Source organism: Notolepis coatsorum (assembly GCF_963971535.1).
Source record: "Notolepis coatsorum genome assembly, contig: SCAFFOLD_1803, whole genome shotgun sequence".
In the NCBI taxonomy this organism is placed as follows: domain Eukaryota; kingdom Metazoa; phylum Chordata; class Actinopteri; order Aulopiformes; family Paralepididae; genus Notolepis; species Notolepis coatsorum.
This window is the reverse complement of record NW_028173701.1, coordinates 16,624-36,282: the sequence shown is the minus strand read 5'-3', so window position 1 is coordinate 36,282 and position 19,659 is coordinate 16,624. Positions and strand designations below refer to the sequence as shown.

The following is a 19,659-nucleotide window of genomic DNA, read 5'->3' as shown; positions in this document are numbered from 1 at the left end:
CACCGGAGTGTTTTGTTAATAACTGTTTTTTTCCAAAACGTATGTTGCTTCACTACATTTGGAGATGCGACATGTGCTGTGTGTGAATTGTCTTGATCGCTGTATAGCTTGGGTACCACTGGCCGAAGCTTGTGCTTTTCTCTCTACCTAGAAAACAGCGTTGTTTTTTACGCGAGTAAAAAAAAGTATAGCGGACGCTCTGCGTCGGACTCACTGAGGACCCCGTGGTCTTCGCCCTGGTGGTGAAAGGCTTGGGAAGGAGCTGGTAGTATGGCCACACCCCTGCTTATGTAGAGGAGCGGATGGGGTGTGGCCAGACGGATGGGTGTGTATAGGTGCATGTGGAGATTTATTCAGTGTATAGACCGATATAGGGATATATTCCAGTAGACGCAGAGCGTCCCGCTATACTCATATAACTATGGTTATAGATATAACCGTACGTTCTTCCTCCTCCTCGTCCAAGGCGAGGCCCCTCTTCCTCCTCGCCGCTGTGGAGGAGCGGGAAGCAAGATGGCCGACACTGTCGCCGTTCCTCGTCATTCTGTAAACGTCCTCCGTAGAGCCCGGCACGCCGACCAATCGCGTGGGGAGCTAATGAGGTGCGGGTCATCGTTCGGAGGCGGGGACACTATGACACTGACCAATGAGGTTGAAATACGCGCGCACACACACACACACACACAGGGGATGGCGTGTGTCCACTATACTGGCTACTGGGGGGGGGTTTGGCAATAGTGACAGCTGCGATTGGAGGATCAAGAAAAGAGGGCGGGGCTTGAGATAGTTCAATAGGCCATAGGGGATGATTATTTTTTTGCAAACAGTGTCAACTTTATTTCTAACACTGAAAATGAAATAACTCTTTAATACTAGGGATGTCCGATATTATTGGCCGATATTGGCATTAAAATGTAATATCGGAAATGATCGGTTTCGATTATTTAACCTTTATTTACCCAGGCAAGCAAGTAGAACAAATTCTGATTTTATTTATTGTCAAAAGTATGCATAATGTTGTATTAATTCCACGACAAGAGATATGTAATGTTAATTACCTGAAATTATTCCGTTTTTGGGGGGGGGGGCCCGCATATATCGCTATCGGTTGATATCGGTATTGGAAATTAAGAGTTGGACAATATCGGTACATCAGATATCGGTAAAAAAGCCAATATCGAACATCCCTATTTAATACCTATGGATTTGGCAACGTAGCTTTTGGTCAACTTCATGGGTCAGGGGTCAGGGGGTCAGGGGTCAGGGGGTCAGGGGGGCACTAAGACCAGGGGATCACATTATTATGGCCACGTCTTATTAGAAACCCTGTACGGTTTTACCCTCCAGTCTAACCCCCTCTTGATCCTCTCTCTGAGACGGAGGGAGTGAGAGAGAGAGGGAGTGAGAGAGAGAGGGAGTGAGAGAGAGAGAGGGAGTGAGAGAGAGAGGGAGTGAGAGAGAGAGAGTGTGAGAGAGAGAGAGGGAGTGAGAGAGAGAGAGGGAGTGAGAGAGAGAGAGGGAGTGAGAGAGAGGGAGTGAGAGAGAGAGAGAGTGAGAGAGAGAGAGGGAGTGAGAGAGAGAGAGGGAGGGAGTGAGAGAGAGAGAGGGAGTGAGAGAGAGAGGGAGTGAGAGAGAGAGAGGGAGTGAGAGAGAGAGGGAGTGAGAGAGAGAGAGTGTGAGAGAGAGAGAGTGAGAGAGAGAGGGAGTGAGAGAGAGAGAGAGGGAGTGAGAGAGAGAGGGAGAGACGGAGGGAGAGAGAGAGACAGTCTTCTATTTGATGTTCTTCAGCAGGGAGGTGCGGGCGTTGACCACGGCCTTGAAGGCGTCCCTCGCTGCCCGGCGCCACACACTTGTCCGGGTGCAGCAGCACGGCCAGCTTCCTGTACGCCTTGTTAACCTCCTCCCTGGAAACAAGGAGCAGAGAAGAGAGTTCCCTTATAGGGTTGGTGTGTACTTCATAGTACTGTACTACACCCTGTGCTGTCGCTATCTCACTCTTTAGTGCTATTCCTCCTAGCGTTCTCTCTCACTCTCTCTGCCCCCTCCCCCCTCCCCTCTCTCCCCTCCCCTCTCTCTCTCTCTCTCATCCCCTCTCTCTCCCCCCTCCCCCCCACTCTCTCCCCCCTCCCCTCCCCCTCTCTCTCCCCTCCCCTCTCTCTCTCTCTCCCCTCTCTCCCCTCCCCTCTCTCTCTCTCCCCCTCCCCTCCCTCTCTCCCCCCTCCCCTCCCCCTCTCTCCCCTCCCCCTCCCCTCTCTCTCTCTCCCCTCTCTCCCCCCCTCCCCTCTCTCTCTCCCCTCCCTCTCTCCCCCCTCCCCTCCCTCCCCTCCCCTCTCCCCCCTCCACTCTCTCTCCCCTCCCCTCCCCTCTCTCTCTCTCTCTCTCTCCCCTCCCCCCTCCCCTCTCTCCCTCTCTCCCCCCCTCCCTCCCCCTCTCTCTCTCCCCCCTCCCTCTCTCCACCTCCCCTCTCTCTCCCCTCCCCCCCCTCCCCTCCCCCCCTCTCTACCCTCTCCCCCCCCTCCCTCTCTCCCCCTCTCCCTCCCTCTCTCTCTCCCCCTCCCGCCCTCCCTCTCTCTCCCCTCTCCCTCCCTCTCCCCCCTCCCCTCTCTCTCTCTCACCGTGTGGCCCCTGGCTTGACCCCCAGCATGTCCCAGGAGTCCTTGCTGTTGCGAATGCGTCTGATGGTGTCGGCCTGCTCCTTGGTGAACCCCACGTTGACCTCTGACACCGGCCGCTTCCCGCCGTTCTCACACATGTCTGTTATAGAGGAGAAGAAGGCCTACGATACACAAACGCACACACACGCACACATAAACACACATATAAATAAGACACACACACACATAAACACATACATAAATATAGACACGCACACACACATAAACACACACATAAATATAGACACACACACACACATAAATATAGACACACACACACATATATAGACACACACACATAGATATAAATATAGACACACACACACACAGATATAGACACACACACACACACATAGATATAGACACACACACATTTATGTGAAATATGAGGACATTACATAGATTTATATTAATTCTGTAACTAACCCTAACCTTAAAAGGTGCTATAAATAACATTCACCACTAGATGTCGCACTAGAGCACAGCATGTCATGTGTGTATGTGTATGTGTATGTGTATGTGTATGTGTATGTGTATGTGTGTGTGTGTGTGTGTGTGTGTACCTGGAACATCTCGTTGATCCCCTCTCCACTCTGGGCTGACGTCTCAAAGTAGTGGAAGCCTCGTGACTCCGCCCACAGCCTGCCCTCCCCTCGTCCACCCCCCTTCTCTTAGTGAGGTCCACCTGTAGGGTTAGGGGTATACATTATATATATATACTATATATACACACACATATATATAATACTATATATACACACACACACATATATATACTATATATACACACACACACATATATACTATATATACACACACACACATATATACTATATATACACACACACACATATATACTATATACACACACACACATATATACACACACATATATATATATATACTATATATACACACACACATATATATATATATACTATATATACACACACACACATATATATTATATACTGTACACACACACATATATATACACACACATATATATATATATATATATATATATATATATATATATATATATATATATATATATATAATTTTTTATTTAAATGTTTTATCTTATGTTGTGGACTTGTACAGCACTTTGGTAAACTTTGTTGTTTTTAAATGTGCTCTATAAATAAAGTGGATTGGATTAATTAATTAAGTAGCCCCTTTCGTGACTGTGACGCAGCCAACAAGGTTTCACTCGGCTGTGTGATTTAATTCAAGGTGGATCGCTGTTGTCGTTTGAACAACTTCAGATTACATGGGAACTACCAATCCCCCAAATCAAGAATGTTTAAGATGAATGAAGTAAGATTTTGATTATTTGAAATATGGCCTGTGTAGAATAAACTATGCACAGAATTATGTCAGTCTACAAGGTCCGATTCTACATGGTCCGGCAATGTAGACCTTGTAGACTCCACTACAGACCAATTATCAGTGAATGTTCATGCATTTTTAAGAGGGCTACTTCCACAAAAAAACAAAGAACTCACCAAAACATCTCAGTAGCACCTTATCTAAATGTTCTATTTCATATATGGAGATTCATATTTATTTATGTATTGCATGCATTTCTACATTTTATTTCCTATTTTGTTTATTCATCCCAGTATCTTTCTTTCTTATGTGTGGAATTCTACAAGGCATGTAGGTGTATACGTGTTTGAGGATGATATCCTTCAAACAGGCAATAGTGATGATATCATTTGGGCAGTGCTGAGCTGGGTTACTTTCCTCCAGTGTATTTGTCCCCCGGCCCCACCCAATGGCCCCATCACTCACTCACTCACTCACACACTCACACAAAAAGTAAAAACTTTTTATTTATTTTTTTTAACTTAGATTTTTTTTTTATGTTCGAAGCTTCGAAGTATTTAAGACAGCCCTAATATACATATACTATATATACACACACACACACATATATATACTATATATACACACACATATATATATACACACACATAATATATACATATATTTATTTAGGGTATATTAGGGTGGTATTTAGGTGTATTTCTGCCAGAGCTAACTACACAGTATTAACAAGTATTAACAGGCCTTACTGGCTGGGGAGAAATAACCACATTTCCAAAACTTTTAGAACTTTACAAAAATGTACCAGGTCTGGAAAGCAAACTTTTCAGATTCCATGATTTTTTTCGGGTTTTCCATGACCCCCATGAACCCTGACACACACACGCACGCATGCACGCACGTGAATATATTATAAAAAAAATATATATATATTTTTTTTAATTTGTTCCTAAATCAACTCTGCCTCTCTTTGTTAACTACAACAAGAAGCAATGCTGTTTGTTATTTAAGATGAGGTCGGACTCGGCACTGACAGGTTTGTGTTCATTGTGCTGCTTTTATAAATAAAGCCTCAAATGACGGCCTACAATATTCAAGCAAAAAGCAAAAGTGTTTTGTTTGTCTAAGATTTAAAAAGGTTTAAACTTTACAGCACTGACAAAGTTGAACAAAGTGATGTACAAGTCACACAACATATATTTTTTTTATTAAAAAAAATATATATATTATATATAATTATTATTATTTTTTTTATCTCGGCCCCGAAGCTTCGAATTCCAAAAAGCTAAATCCGAAGGTCCGCCCCCCAGGAACCCCACGCACCTTGTTGGCACAGACAGGAACCCCACGCACCTTGTTGGCACAGACAGGAACCCCACGCACCTTGTTGGCACAGACAGGAACCCCACGCACCTTGTTGGCACAGGCAGGAACCCCACGCACCTTGTTGGCACAGACAGGAACCCCACGCACCTTGTTGGCACAGACAGGAACCCCACGCACCTTGTTGGCACAGACAGGAACCCCACGCACCTTGTTGGCACAGACAGGAACCCCACGCACCTTGTTGGCACAGACAGGAACCCCACGCACCTTGTTGGCACAGACAGGAACCCCACGCACCTTGTTGGCACAGACAGGAACCCCACACACCTTGTTGGCACAGACAGGAACCCCACGCACCTTGTTGGCACAGACAGGAACCCCACGCACCTTGTTGGCACAGACAGGAACCCCACGCACCTTGTTGGCACAGACAGGAACCCCACGCACCTTGTTGGCACAGACCACGAACACGATGCTGTCCATGTTGGCCTGGGAGCCGGTCTCCTGCTTCATCTCCCCGAGCCAGCTGTCCAGGGCGTCGAAGCTCTCCCTCAGGCCCACGTCGTACACCAGCAGCACGCCCTGGGAGTCCTTGTAGAACTCATTACGCACCTGGGAGAGAGAGTACTGTCATAACATACACCTGAGAGAGAGTACTGTCATAACATACACCTGAGAGAGAGAGAGTACTGTCATAACATACACCTGAGAGAGAGAGTACTGTCATAACATACACCTGAGAGAGAGAGAGTACTGTCATAACATACACCTGAGAGAGAGAGTACTGTCATAACATACACCTGAGAGAGAGAGTACTGTCATAACATACACCTGAGAGAGAGAGTACTGTCATAACATACACCTGAGAGAGAGAGAGTACTGTCATAACATACACCTGAGAGAGAGAGTACTGTCATAACATACACCTGAGAGAGAGAGTACTGTCATAACATACACCTGAGAGAGAGTACTGTCATAACATACACCTGAGAGAGAGTACTGTCATAACATACACCTGAGAGAGAGAGAGTACTGTCATAACATACACCTGAGAGAGAGAGTACTGTCATAACATACACCTGAGAGAGAGAGTACTGTCATAACATACACCTGAGAGAGAGTACTGTCATAACATACACCTGAGAGAGAGTACTGTCATAACATACACCTGAGAGAGAGAGTACTGTCATAACATACACCTGAGAGAGAGTACTGTCATAACATACACCTGAGAGAGAGAGTACTGTCATAACATACACCTGAGAGAGAGTACTGTCATAACATACACCTGAGAGAGAGAGTACTGTCATAACATACACCTGAGAGAGAGAGAGTACTGTCATAACATACACCTGAGAGAGAGAGAGTACTGTCATAACATACACCTGAGAGAGAGAGAGTACTGTCATAACATACACCTGAGAGAGAGAGAGTACTGTCATAACATACACCTGAGAGAGAGTACTGTCATAACATACACCTGAGAGAGAGAGAGTACTGTCATAACATACACCTGAGAGAGAGAGAGTACTGTCATAACATACACCTGAGAGAGAGTACTGTCATAACATACACCTGAGAGAGAGTACTGTCATAACATACACCTGAGAGAGAGTACTGTCATAACATACACCTGAGAGAGAGTACTGTCATAACATACACCTGAGAGAGAGTACTGTCATAACATACACCTGAGAGAGAGTACTGTCATAACATACACCTGAGAGAGAGTACTGTCATAACATACACCTGAGAGAGAGTACTGTCATAACATACACCTGAGAGAGTACTGTCATAACATACACCTGAGAGAGAGTACTGTCATAACATACACCTGAGAGAGAGAGAGTACTGTCATAACATACACCTGAGAGAGAGAGAGTACTGTCATAACATACACCTGAGAGAGAGTACTGTCATAACATACACCTGAGAGAGAGAGTACTGTCATAACATACACCTGAGAGAGAGTACTGTCATAACATACACCTGAGAGAGAGTACTGTCATAACATACACCTGAGAGAGAGAGTACTGTCATAACATACACCTGAGAGAGAGAGAGTACTGTCATAACATACACCTGAGAGAGAGAGTACTGTCATAACATACACCTGAGAGAGAGTACTGTCATAACATACACCTGAGAGAGAGAGAGTACTGTCATAACATACACCTGAGAGAGAGTACTGTCATAACATACACCTGAGAGAGAGAGAGTACTGTCATAACATACACCTGAGAGAGAGTACTGTCATAACATACACCTGAGAGAGAGTACTGTCATAACATACACCTGAGAGAGAGAGTACTGTCATAACATACACCTGAGAGAGAGAGTACTGTCATAACATACACCTGAGAGAGAGAGAGTACTGTCATAACATACACCTGAGAGAGAGAGTACTGTCATAACATACACCTGAGAGAGAGTACTGTCATAACATACACCTGAGAGAGAGAGTACTGTCATAACATACACCTGAGAGAGAGAGTACGGTCATAACATACACCTGAGAGAGAGAGAGTACTGTCATAACATACACCTGAGAGAGAGAGTACTGTCATAACATACACCTGAGAGAGAGAGTACTGTCATAACATACACCTGAGAGAGTACTGTCATAACATACACCTGAGAGAGAGAGAGTACTGTCATAACATACACCTGAGAGAGAGAGAGTACTGTCATAACATACACCTGAGAGAGAGAGTACTGTCATAACATACACCTGAGAGAGTACTGTCATAACATACACCTGAGAGAGAGAGAGTACTGTCATAACATACACCTGAGAGAGAGAGTACTGTCATAACATACACCTGAGAGAGAGAGAGAGTACTGTCATAACATACACCTGAGAGAGAGAGTACTGTCATAACATACACCTGAGAGAGAGAGTACTGTCATAACATACACCTGAGAGAGAGAGTACTGTCATAACATACACCTGAGAGAGAGTACTGTCATAACATACACCTGAGAGAGAGTACTGTCATAACATACACCTGAGAGAGAGAGTACTGTCATAACATACACCTGAGAGAGAGAGAGTACTGTCATAACATACACCTGAGAGAGAGAGAGTACTGTCATAACATACACCTGAGAGAGAGAGTACTGTCATAACATACACCTGAGAGAGAGAGAGTACTGTCATAACATACACCTGAGAGAGAGAGAGTACTGTCATAACATACACCTGAGAGAGAGTACTGTCATAACATACACCTGAGAGAGAGTACTGTCATAACATACACCTGAGAGAGAGTACTGTCATAACATACACCTGAGAGAGAGTACTGTCATAACATACACCTGAGAGAGAGTACTGTCATAACATACACCTGAGAGAGAGTACTGTCATAACATACACCTGAGAGAGAGTACTGTCATAACATACACCTGAGAGAGAGTACTGTCATAACATACACCTGAGAGAGAGTACTGTCATAACATACACCTGAGAGAGAGAGAGTACTGTCATAACATACACCTGAGAGAGAGAGAGTACTGTCATAACATACACCTGAGAGAGAGTACTGTCATAACATACACCTGAGAGAGAGTACTGTCATAACATACACCTGAGAGAGAGAGAGTACTGTCATAACATACACCTGAGAGAGAGAGAGTACTGTCATAACATACACCTGAGAGAGAGAGAGTACTGTCATAACATACACCTGAGAGAGAGTACTGTCATAACATACACCTGAGAGAGAGAGAGTACTGTCATAACATACACCTGAGAGAGAGAGAGTACTGTCATAACATACACCTGAGAGAGAGTACTGTCATAACATACACCTGAGAGAGAGAGAGTACTGTCATAACATACACCTGAGAGAGAGAGAGTACTGTCATAACATACACCTGAGAGAGAGAGAGTACTGTCATAACATACACCTGAGAGAGAGTACTGTCATAACATACACCTGAGAGAGAGAGTACTGTCATAACATACACCTGAGAGAGAGAGAGTACTGTCATAACATACACCTGAGAGAGAGAGAGTACTGTCATAACATACACCTGAGAGAGAGTACTGTCATAACATACACCTGAGAGAGAGAGAGTACTGTCATAACATACACCTGAGAGAGAGTACTGTCATAACATACACCTGAGAGAGAGTACTGTCATAACATACACCTGAGAGAGAGTACTGTCATAACATACACCTGAGAGAGAGAGAGTACTGTCATAACATACACCTGAGAGAGAGTACTGTCATAACATACACCTGAGAGAGAGTACTGTCATAACATACACCTGAGAGAGAGAGTACTGTCATAACATACACCTGAGAGAGAGAGTACTGTCATAACATACACCTGAGAGAGAGAGAGTACTGTCATAACATACACCTGAGAGAGAGAGTACTGTCATAACATACACCTGAGAGAGAGTACTGTCATAACATACACCTGAGAGAGAGAGTACTGTCATAACATACACCTGAGAGAGAGAGTACTGTCATAACATACACCTGAGAGAGAGAGAGTACTGTCATAACATACACCTGAGAGAGAGAGTACTGTCATAACATACACCTGAGAGAGAGAGTACTGTCATAACATACACCTGAGAGAGTACTGTCATAACATACACCTGAGAGAGAGAGAGTACTGTCATAACATACACCTGAGAGAGAGAGAGTACTGTCATAACATACACCTGAGAGAGAGAGTACTGTCATAACATACACCTGAGAGAGTACTGTCATAACATACACCTGAGAGAGAGTACTGTCATAACATACACCTGAGAGAGAGAGTACTGTCATAACATACACCTGAGAGAGAGAGAGTACTGTCATAACATACACCTGAGAGAGAGAGAGTACTGTCATAACATACACCTGAGAGAGAGAGAGAGAGAGAGTACTGTCATAACATACACCAGCACCACGCTAGGGCTGCACGATTTTGGGAAATAATCAAATTGTGATTTTTCTTATTTTTTTTGCGATTGCGATTAAATTTGCGATTATATATCTATTTTTTTTAAAGCAGCCCCACAGAGGTTTATTGTAAAATGTGGGTTGCATCTGGCCTCTACGCACTGGGTCTGTTCGCGACACCGAGCCTGAAAATGTTTCTTTTTACCTGGGAATCGATACCGGTACCCAACGGTACCTTTTTTCTTTTTTTTGTATCTACTTTTTCTCCCCATTTTTCTATTTTTCTCCCGTCCCCAATTTCATGTTGTCCAATTCTACCCTCCCCTGTCTCGAACGTTGCTAGACCATGCCTCCCACTGGTCGGCTGCAGTGAGGACCAAGCCTTGCATCACGTGTCCCCTCCGGTACACGAGGAGGCAGCCGTCGCATCTTTTCACCTGCACAGCGCGATCTCTCAGCGGCGAGGGAGGGGGACACGCCGCCCCCGTCGCTTCCTGATTCTGCTGCGCAGGCGCACCAACCGACCTGTAGGAGTCGCTGTCCACAACGTCCGATCCCCACCCACCAGCTTCCCACCCCCTAACATTGCCAATAGTATGAACGACCAGCCAAGCTGGTAGCAATGCCGAGAGCTGGGCTCGAACCCAGCATCTCCTGCATTAGTGGCGAGCGCCTTGCCCACTGCGCCACTTAGCCGCCTTACGGTACCTTTTTTCTGTACTTTACTCTCCCTCTCTGAAGTCTAAACTTAACAACACACACTATAAAACCCCTTACCTCCCTCTCCCAAACCGATCCTACAACAATAACAACAACTTGCAAAGGAGATCTTGTATCTCAATGGGACTTCCTGGTTAAATATATATTTTCTTTTTAAATAAAAAAAATAAAAATAAATTTGCGATTTAAATTTATTTTTTTGCAATTTGCTAATTGCATCATTTAAAATCGCGATTTCGATTTTTTAAATCGATTAATCGTTCAGCCCTACACCACGCCCTGAGAGTCCTTATAGAACTCATTACTATCACTATCAGGGAATACTATCAGGGAACCATGGGGGGGCGCTGGAGGGTAATGTTGTGGTTACTGTCACACAACAACTGAACTCACCTCGTAGAAGAAGGGATGTCCTGCCATGTCAAATATGTTGACCTTGATCTCTCTGTCCCGCACCTGTACCCTACACAACACACACAACACAACACACACAACACAACACACAGTCATTTCTCTGTCCCGCACCTGTACCCTACACAACACACACAAAACACACAACACAACACACACAACACACAGTCATTTCTCTGTCCCGCACCTGTACCCTACACAACACACACAACACACACAACACACAGTCACTTCTCTGTCCCGCACCTGTACCCTACACAACACACTAGGGCTGACCTCGACTAGTCGAATAGTCGACTAATCCACCGAAAGGAGCCGTAGTCGACTGCCAACCTCTTAGTTGAATGCAAAAAAATATATATATATATATTATAATATTTTAGTTTTTATTAAAAGAAATTTGGGATCATTCTTTCCAAAAGCAAGGAGGCCTAGAAGCGTGGCTAACGCTAATGGCACGCATACCAGAGGCTAACTGCCTACGAAAACAGGCACAGAGGCACTGAAAGAGGATTTCACCATCTAATGAACACACTAGACTAGACAAATATCAAGATGTATCCATCAGTGGACCAATTTCATGCTTTCGCAGAGGATAAGAAGCCTTCCGTCAACTCCTTCAGACATTAAGCACTAGGGGTGGGAATCACCAGTTTCATCACTATACGATACAATATCGATTCTTTGGACAACGATACGATATTTTCCGATATCACAAAGTCTGCCACGATACGATACGATTCGATTCAGGTGCCTGCGATCGATACGAGACGATATTATATGCCCATTTAACACAATCAGTAACATTTAAATCAACAAAGAAAAGGCAATGGAAATATCATTTGACATTTTTGAGCTCTTCCAGACATTTAAATGAAAAACAATCTATTGTTTTTAATACAAATAGACCTCCTGTTCACTGTTTTTAGTTCGTTTTTCTTTTTTTTCGATATTAATATCCTATTCACTGTCACAGAGCTGTATTTTGGCTGGAAAGGGCATATTGGGGGTACGATGGTGCAGTACCGGCTAGATCCTGGTAGTGGCGCTGTCTCGAGAATGCAGTAACCCCCCTCCTTCCCAGTCCCTAGTGGACCTCTGCTGTTCTCTCTATCTTGCTCTATCAGCTTAGCTTAGTTAGCTTAAGCTAACGCAGCGTTCATTTCGGTATTTAACGCGACGTGGGCATAAAGGAATGGCGAGGATGGAAAGCATGTTAGATGCATTTGACCCGTTGTGGGGGGAAAAAACAGGCACTTATTTCGGGTTGCAAAATAGGCGGACTCTGAAGCAATGCTGTCTAACGTCTACACACGGAGATAGTGTTGTTGCGGCCGGGCGGATATGCTCACCAGGGGATTTTCAAAATAAGAGTATCGCAATATGAATCGATCTTTTTACGTTGCATCGATCCTATTTGATCATTGATAATAGATTGATATATCGATCTGGATCGATGTATCGTCCCACCCCTATTAAGCACCCCCCCCCCCCCCCCCCCACAGCCCAAATGGAATGATACAAAATATACTGTATATATTTTGGAAAGAATGATCCCAATATATATTTATAATTTATTTTATTTGATTGAATTTCTTTTGCATTCGGGGGGTAGTCGACTATCGGCAAATGTTGGCCAATCAAAGTTAAAGTCGACTATACAAATCCTTAGTCGGGGACAGGCCTACTGCACACACACACCACACAGGCCTACAACACACACACACAACACACACAACACACAGACACACACACACACACCACACAGGCCTACAGCACACACAACACACAGGCCTACAACACACACACACAGACACACACACACCACACAGGCAGGTGGGTGATGTCTCTGTGCTGCACCTGTCCTCTACACACAGGCAGGTGGGTGATGTCTCTGTGCTGCACCTGTCCTCTACACACAGGCAGGTGGGTGATGTCTCTGTGCTGCACCTGTCCTCTACACACAGGCAGGTGGGTGATGTCTCTGTGCTGCACCTGTCCTCTACACACAGGCAGGTGGGTGATGTCTCTGTGCTGCACCTGTCCTCTACACACAGGCAGGTGGATGATGTCTCTGTGCTGCACCTGTCCTCTACACACAGGCAGGTGGGTGATGTCTCTGTGCTGCACCTGTCCTCTACACACAGGCAGGTGGATGATGTCTCTGTGCTGCACCCGTCCTCTACACACAGGCAGGTGGGTGATGTCTCTGTGCTGCACCTGTCCTCTACACACAGGCAGGTGGATGATGTCTCTGTGCTGCACCTGTCCTCTACACACAGGCAGGTGGGTGATGTCTCTGTGCTGCACCTGTCCTCTACACACAGGCAGGTGGATGATGTCTCTGTGCTGCACCTGTCCTCTACACACAGGCAGGTGGATGATGTCTCTGTGCTGCACCTGTCCTCTACACACAGGCAGGTGGGTGATGTCTCTGTGCTGCACCTGTCCTCTACACACAGGCAGGTGGATGATGTCTCTGTGCTGCACCTGTCCTCTACACACAGGCAGGTGGGTGATGTCTCTGTGCTGCACCTGTCCTCTACACACAGGCAGGTGGGTGATGTCTCTGTGCTGCACCTGTCCTCTACACACAGCAGGGTTTCCGTTAGAAAAAATTGTTGCCGGTCTCAGGGTCCGGTAGATTTTTATCTACCGGTCAAATGAGAGAAATTCCGGTCAGAGTTTATTGAGCTTAAAAACAACAGGCTATATAAAGAATGACATCCTCAAGGCATGTAGATTTATAATATTTTAACTTAAAGCTAGGCTACTTTTGCGTATACAGTCATTATATTCCAAATAAAATAAGTCCAGAGACTCCGTGCTGCTGCCGACTTTAAATCAAATAGACCTGTGTCTGTGGGCAGTCGGCCCGACATTAATAAACAGCAGTCTGTTATAATCACATTTATGAGCTAACGAATTCCGTTATATTGGACATTTGTATTAATTATATCAAGCGAAGAACTGAGAAATTTGGCAGAGAGACGGCAACATTATCGTGGGTTTGCGTGATGTATATCTCCACCTAGTCCCAACGACTTGGTGCTGGTCATAATGTCCGGTGAAAACAACTCCCTCCAAGCACAACTTGACCACCCGAACCGTACCAAAACAGGCCAAAATTAAATAGCCCATGCGACGAACGATTCATTACATTCGTTTCATCGTTGCTCCACCAAGCAGCCGGTCCAACAATATCAGCGCGAGCGCCGCAGTTAGTTTGCAAGAAGCATCCAGCTGCAGACCCGCAGAGCAGCTTTCCAGGTCTGGGGACCGCACTGTGCCAGCAAAGCTGGTGGGTTCTGTGGGTCTGCAGCTGCATGCCTTCCGCAAATCCAGCAGCAAGCTCTCGCTGAGCGAAGCAACGACAACAAACGCAATGATTGTTTCGTTCATCGCATAGGCCACCCAACTCCAGCCCATCCAAATACAATTCAAATAATCAAACTGTGCCCAGAGGGAACTATTTTCACCGGACACTATGACCGGAGAGATTAAATTTGTCGGACTTCAACAGATTTTGCCAGTCAAATACCGGTAATTACCGGCTAACGGAAACGCTGACACACAGGCAGGTGGGTGATGGCACAATGTTAGATCTTCGTCGGTTAAGAGAGCGGCCCATATTATGCTCATTGCCCAGTTTTATATAACTGCTCCTGATGAGCCGGTCGGCTTCTACAGCAGCAGAAGAATAAGATGATCCATAACTAATAAAGTACCACGGAGTGTCTATCACTCAACATAAAACATACAGGAGGCTATTCATTATTTAATACACGGCCATCAAGGATTCGCTGATACGTGCTGCTGCCACTCTCTGGACCAACTTACTGACCATAACATCCAGAGATGACGCTCTCACTTACTGACCATAACGTCCAGATGACCCTCTCCTCTCACTTACTGACCATAACGTCCAGATGACCCTCTCCTCTCACTTACTGACCATAACGTCCAGATGACCCTCTCCTCTCACTTACTGACCATAACGTCCAGATGACCCTCTCCTCTCACTTAGGCCCCGTCCACACGAACGCTGGGTTTAATGTAACCGTGATTGTATGTGCGCAGTTGCACTGTTCGGCCACACACAACCGGGGATTTGCTACACTGCAACCGCGGTCTTTTGAAACCGGTGGCCAGGGTGAAGTTGTGCGGTTTTGCAGTTGCGTGTGGACATAGCAACCGAGGTTATTCCCAGTGTTTACAGCAGAGCTGTCCCAAGTAGCTGCGGCTACCAACGTGTTGTCAAGTTATTGTTATAAGGAGCCCAGTCCAAAACTACAACAGTCTGCATACCCTTAACAATTGTGTGTATTGAGCCGTATTGTACCCATTCTGCAATCTGTTAAATAAAGTTTTCATCCATTTCTACTAGCGTTAACGTTACTACGTTAATAGCCTCGATGCTAACTATATACATGGAGAATGCCATTCAATTTAGCATGTATCTAACAACACCGGCGGTCTTTTGTGAGACGAAACTATCCGCTCTTGGTGGTAAATTGTGTTGCTGATGGTTTTGTTTCATCAACAAAATGAGAGGCAGAACACAGTGAATGTATCCGTTTGTTTATTGCAGTTTCTTTCTTTGCTGAAAATAATATGTTCCGTTGGCAAAATGATCCAGTCCAGCTGTGCTTCTAAACAGGATGTTTACTTCTTCTTCTTCAGTTAATTAATGGCAGATCGCGACCCAACAGGAAGTTTAGTGAGCGTTCAGTCTTTTCTGATTGGTTGAAATGGCCTTCATGTCTGAACAACATCGCCGCCTACTGCTTTGGCATTGTATTACATTGTACTAAATGTATCGGTTGCTGGGTTCCAGCTCTGCCCGTGAGTACGCAGTTATACACGGTTGTCCACCTGTGTTCACCGTGTGGACGGAGTTTTATTTTTTCAAACTTCGGTCATATTAAATCCAAACTCTCGTGTGGACAGGGCCTTACTGACCATAACGTCCAGATGACCCTCTCCTCTCACTTACTGACCATAACGTCCAGATGACCCTCTCCTCTCACTTACTGACCATAACGTCCAGATGACCCTCTCGTCTCACTTACTGACCATAACGTCCAGATGATGACCCTCTCCTCTCACTTACTTTGTGACGCCATAGTCGATCCCGATGGTCGCCAGATACTTTGGCACAAATCTCTTCTCGCAGTACCGCTTGATGATGCAGCTCTGATTAAAAGGACAGAAACCAGATGTGTGGTTGATAATAACAACAACAATAACTCTGTTGCCTAAACTCAATGTATCCCTGCCTACTGCTTTCTACAACTACACTGTAACCATAGCGATCATGTAATCCCAACTACCTACCTCAAACTGTAGCCATATAACTCTGTATGGTAGTATACAATAGTGCTGTATATACCGTATATATATACACGTTTATATATTCATATTTACCGCATATATATATCCATATCCGTCTGAATATACCTGCATATAATCATTCTATATACCTACATATACACCTGCATATAACCCATATAACTCTGTATGATAACATGTACAATAATGCTGTATATACCGTGTATATTTATTCTTACATACCTCACCTGCATACAACCCTTGTACATATCTGTAGATAGTAGATACTATATCTATATCTGTACATATCTCTTACCCACTCTTACTAGTTACACTGCTGGCCAGTATGACTTACTACCATAGTGTCTTTATACCTGTACTACAACTCAGTACATACATCTGATTAGCACTATTACTCAATAGTCAATAGTACTAATTTATGTATTTGATTAGATTAGATTCTAATTCAAATGTATAAGATAAGATAAGATATTCCTTTATTGATCCCCTTGGGGAAATTAAGGCATCATAGCAGCGTGGGGGGGGGGGTACAGGTAGTAAAAACAAGCAGTGTAAACAATATAACAAGTCAATAAAATTAACTAACTAAAACTGAAATATACAGTAGTCACAGTATCACAGTATCACATAAGGTGCAGTATGCATAAGGTGGTGTTATTGTCCTTTTTAGGTTCCTAGTAGTTGTAGTTAGATGTGTTGTACTGTAGTTGGATGTCTGGCTGCACAAGTACAGTACAATGAAAAGAGGTTTGGCATCCAACCAGAGTGCAAATGTAACAGTAAAGTGCGATAGTAATATGCAATGTACAGGTGATTAAACTGGGTATAAAATATATAAATTAGTACTACTGGGTGTAGTGCTAATCAGATGTATGTACAGAGTTGTAGTATTAATTATGTACAGTGATACAGGTATAAAGACACTATGGTAGTAAGTCTATAGATATAGTATTAATATGTACAGTGATACAGGTATAAAGACACTATGGTAGTAAGTCATACTGGCCAGCAGTGTAACTAGTAAGAGTAGGTAAGAGATATAGATATAGTATTAATATGTACAGTGATACAGGTATAAAGACACTATGGTAGTAAGTCATACTGGCCAGCAGTGTAACTAGTAAGAGTAGGTAAGAGATATGTACAGATATAGATATAGTATTAATATGTACAGTACAGTGATACAGGTATAAAGACACTATGGTAGTAAGTCATACTGGCCAGCAGTGTAACTAGTAAGAGTAGGTAAGAGATATGTACAGATATAGATATAGTATTAATATGTACAGTGATACAGGTATAAAGACACTATGGTAGTAAGTCATACTGGCCAGCAGTGTAACTAGTAAGAGTAGGTAAGGGATATGTACAGATATAGATATACTATCTACAGTCTACAGATATGTAAAAAGGATTATATGCAGGTATGTACAGACAGATGTGGATAGATAAGATATATCCAGTTTAATCACCTGTACATTGTATATTGCTGATTGATTGATTGAATGAAAACTGTTATTAACAGATTGCAGAATGGGTACAATACAGTACGGCTCAATACACACAAGTGGTAAGGGGATGCAGACCAGAGAAAGACGTTCGTCTTGTTTACATCAGGGTCCCCCATTTTCAATTCATAATGAATGAGTGCTATTGCACTTTACTGTTACAGTACATTTGCACGAAGTATAATGACAATACATTTGAATCTAATCTATAGCCAGCAGCAGCAGCACTCCATCACTCTGAATGGGGGGGGGGTTGTCTACAGATGATTTAGGTCCATCTTACCTTCCCCACCTCCGCGTTGCCCAGGCTGATCACTTTCACACGCAGTGACTTCTTACTGTCGCGTCTCTTTTGCACGTTTGTGTCCATCTCGGAGCCGCTGTTGTTGTTGTTGTGAGTGTCGTCAACACACTGGACAGTAGGGAGTCCAGTGTTGACAGCTGTTGTTGTTGTTGTTGTCTGTCTGTCTGTCTGTCTGTCTGTCTGTCTGTCTGTCTGTCTGTCTGTCTCCCTGTCTCTCTCTATGTCTGTCTGTCTGTCTGTCTGTCTGTCTGTCTGTCTCTCTGTCTGTATGTCTCTCTGTCTGTCTCTCTGCCTGTCTGTCTACCTGCCTGCCTGTATGTCTGTCTGATTCAGATTCTGATTCACAGTTTTATTTTCCACATGGAAACAATACAATCATAAGAGTGTTTTCATACAAAATCATAAATACCATACCATGGACAAAAGGAGCAGGAAGAAGAATACATCTTATAGTTACCTGCCCCTTATGTCTGTCTGTCAGAGCAGCTAGCAGGCTAGTTAGCCTCCAGTTAGCACGCCCCCCTTTTTAAACACCAACCCCTTTAATAATCCAACACCATGTTATTACGAGTCACTAATGTCATGAGACAGACTGACAGACACAAGTCTACAGTAGCTCGACAGCAAACCGACGACATGCTATATAGTATAGTATCTATATCTATCTCTATACTCTGCCTCCTTTAGCTCGCTGTTGTTGTGAGAGGTGGCGTCACGTTCCACCTACCTGCTGAAAACTCGGGAAACGTGGCTGCTTCCCTGTTTTTGGCAACTTTTTCTTACAATAATTGTAAGAGTTATCTATGTCGTTGAAACCCGTCTTTGTGAGTTGTAGGCAAAAGACGGGTTTGAACGGCATATAGCTAATATACTTAAACGTGTACTCTTGACAACATTGACGTGTATTAATACGATGTGGGTGGTCGTGTTTAAATTACGTCAAATGATGCTGGAACTGTGGGTTGAGAAATCATAGTTTCAAGTTTGAGAGACTTGGAAATCCGTTTTATTAGATTTTTCTTTTAGTGCGAAGTCGGAATTTCCGACCTCAACATAATCATCGAATGTTACTTGAGACACGTCGCAACGTCACCGCGTCACCGCAGCCTGGATTCACAGAAGCAGATTCGCCAACGATGCAGAGAG

General features: G+C 44.1%; 1 protein-coding gene across 1 annotated transcript; it reads right to left on the bottom strand.

Annotated features, from left to right (window-relative positions):
• Positions 1-1,628: 1,628 nt before the first annotated feature.
• On the bottom strand, positions 1,629-19,204 carry dnajc27 (DnaJ (Hsp40) homolog, subfamily C, member 27). The gene is given in 9 exon segments (XM_084338732.1): positions 1,629-1,827; positions 1,829-1,904; positions 2,616-2,776; positions 3,218-3,306; positions 3,309-3,339; positions 5,760-5,924; positions 11,332-11,401; positions 16,463-16,545; positions 18,493-19,204. Coding segments are annotated over 9 exon segments (819 nt in total). The 5' UTR covers positions 18,580-19,204; the 3' UTR covers positions 1,629-1,770.
• Between the last annotated feature and the right edge of the window lie 455 nt (positions 19,205-19,659).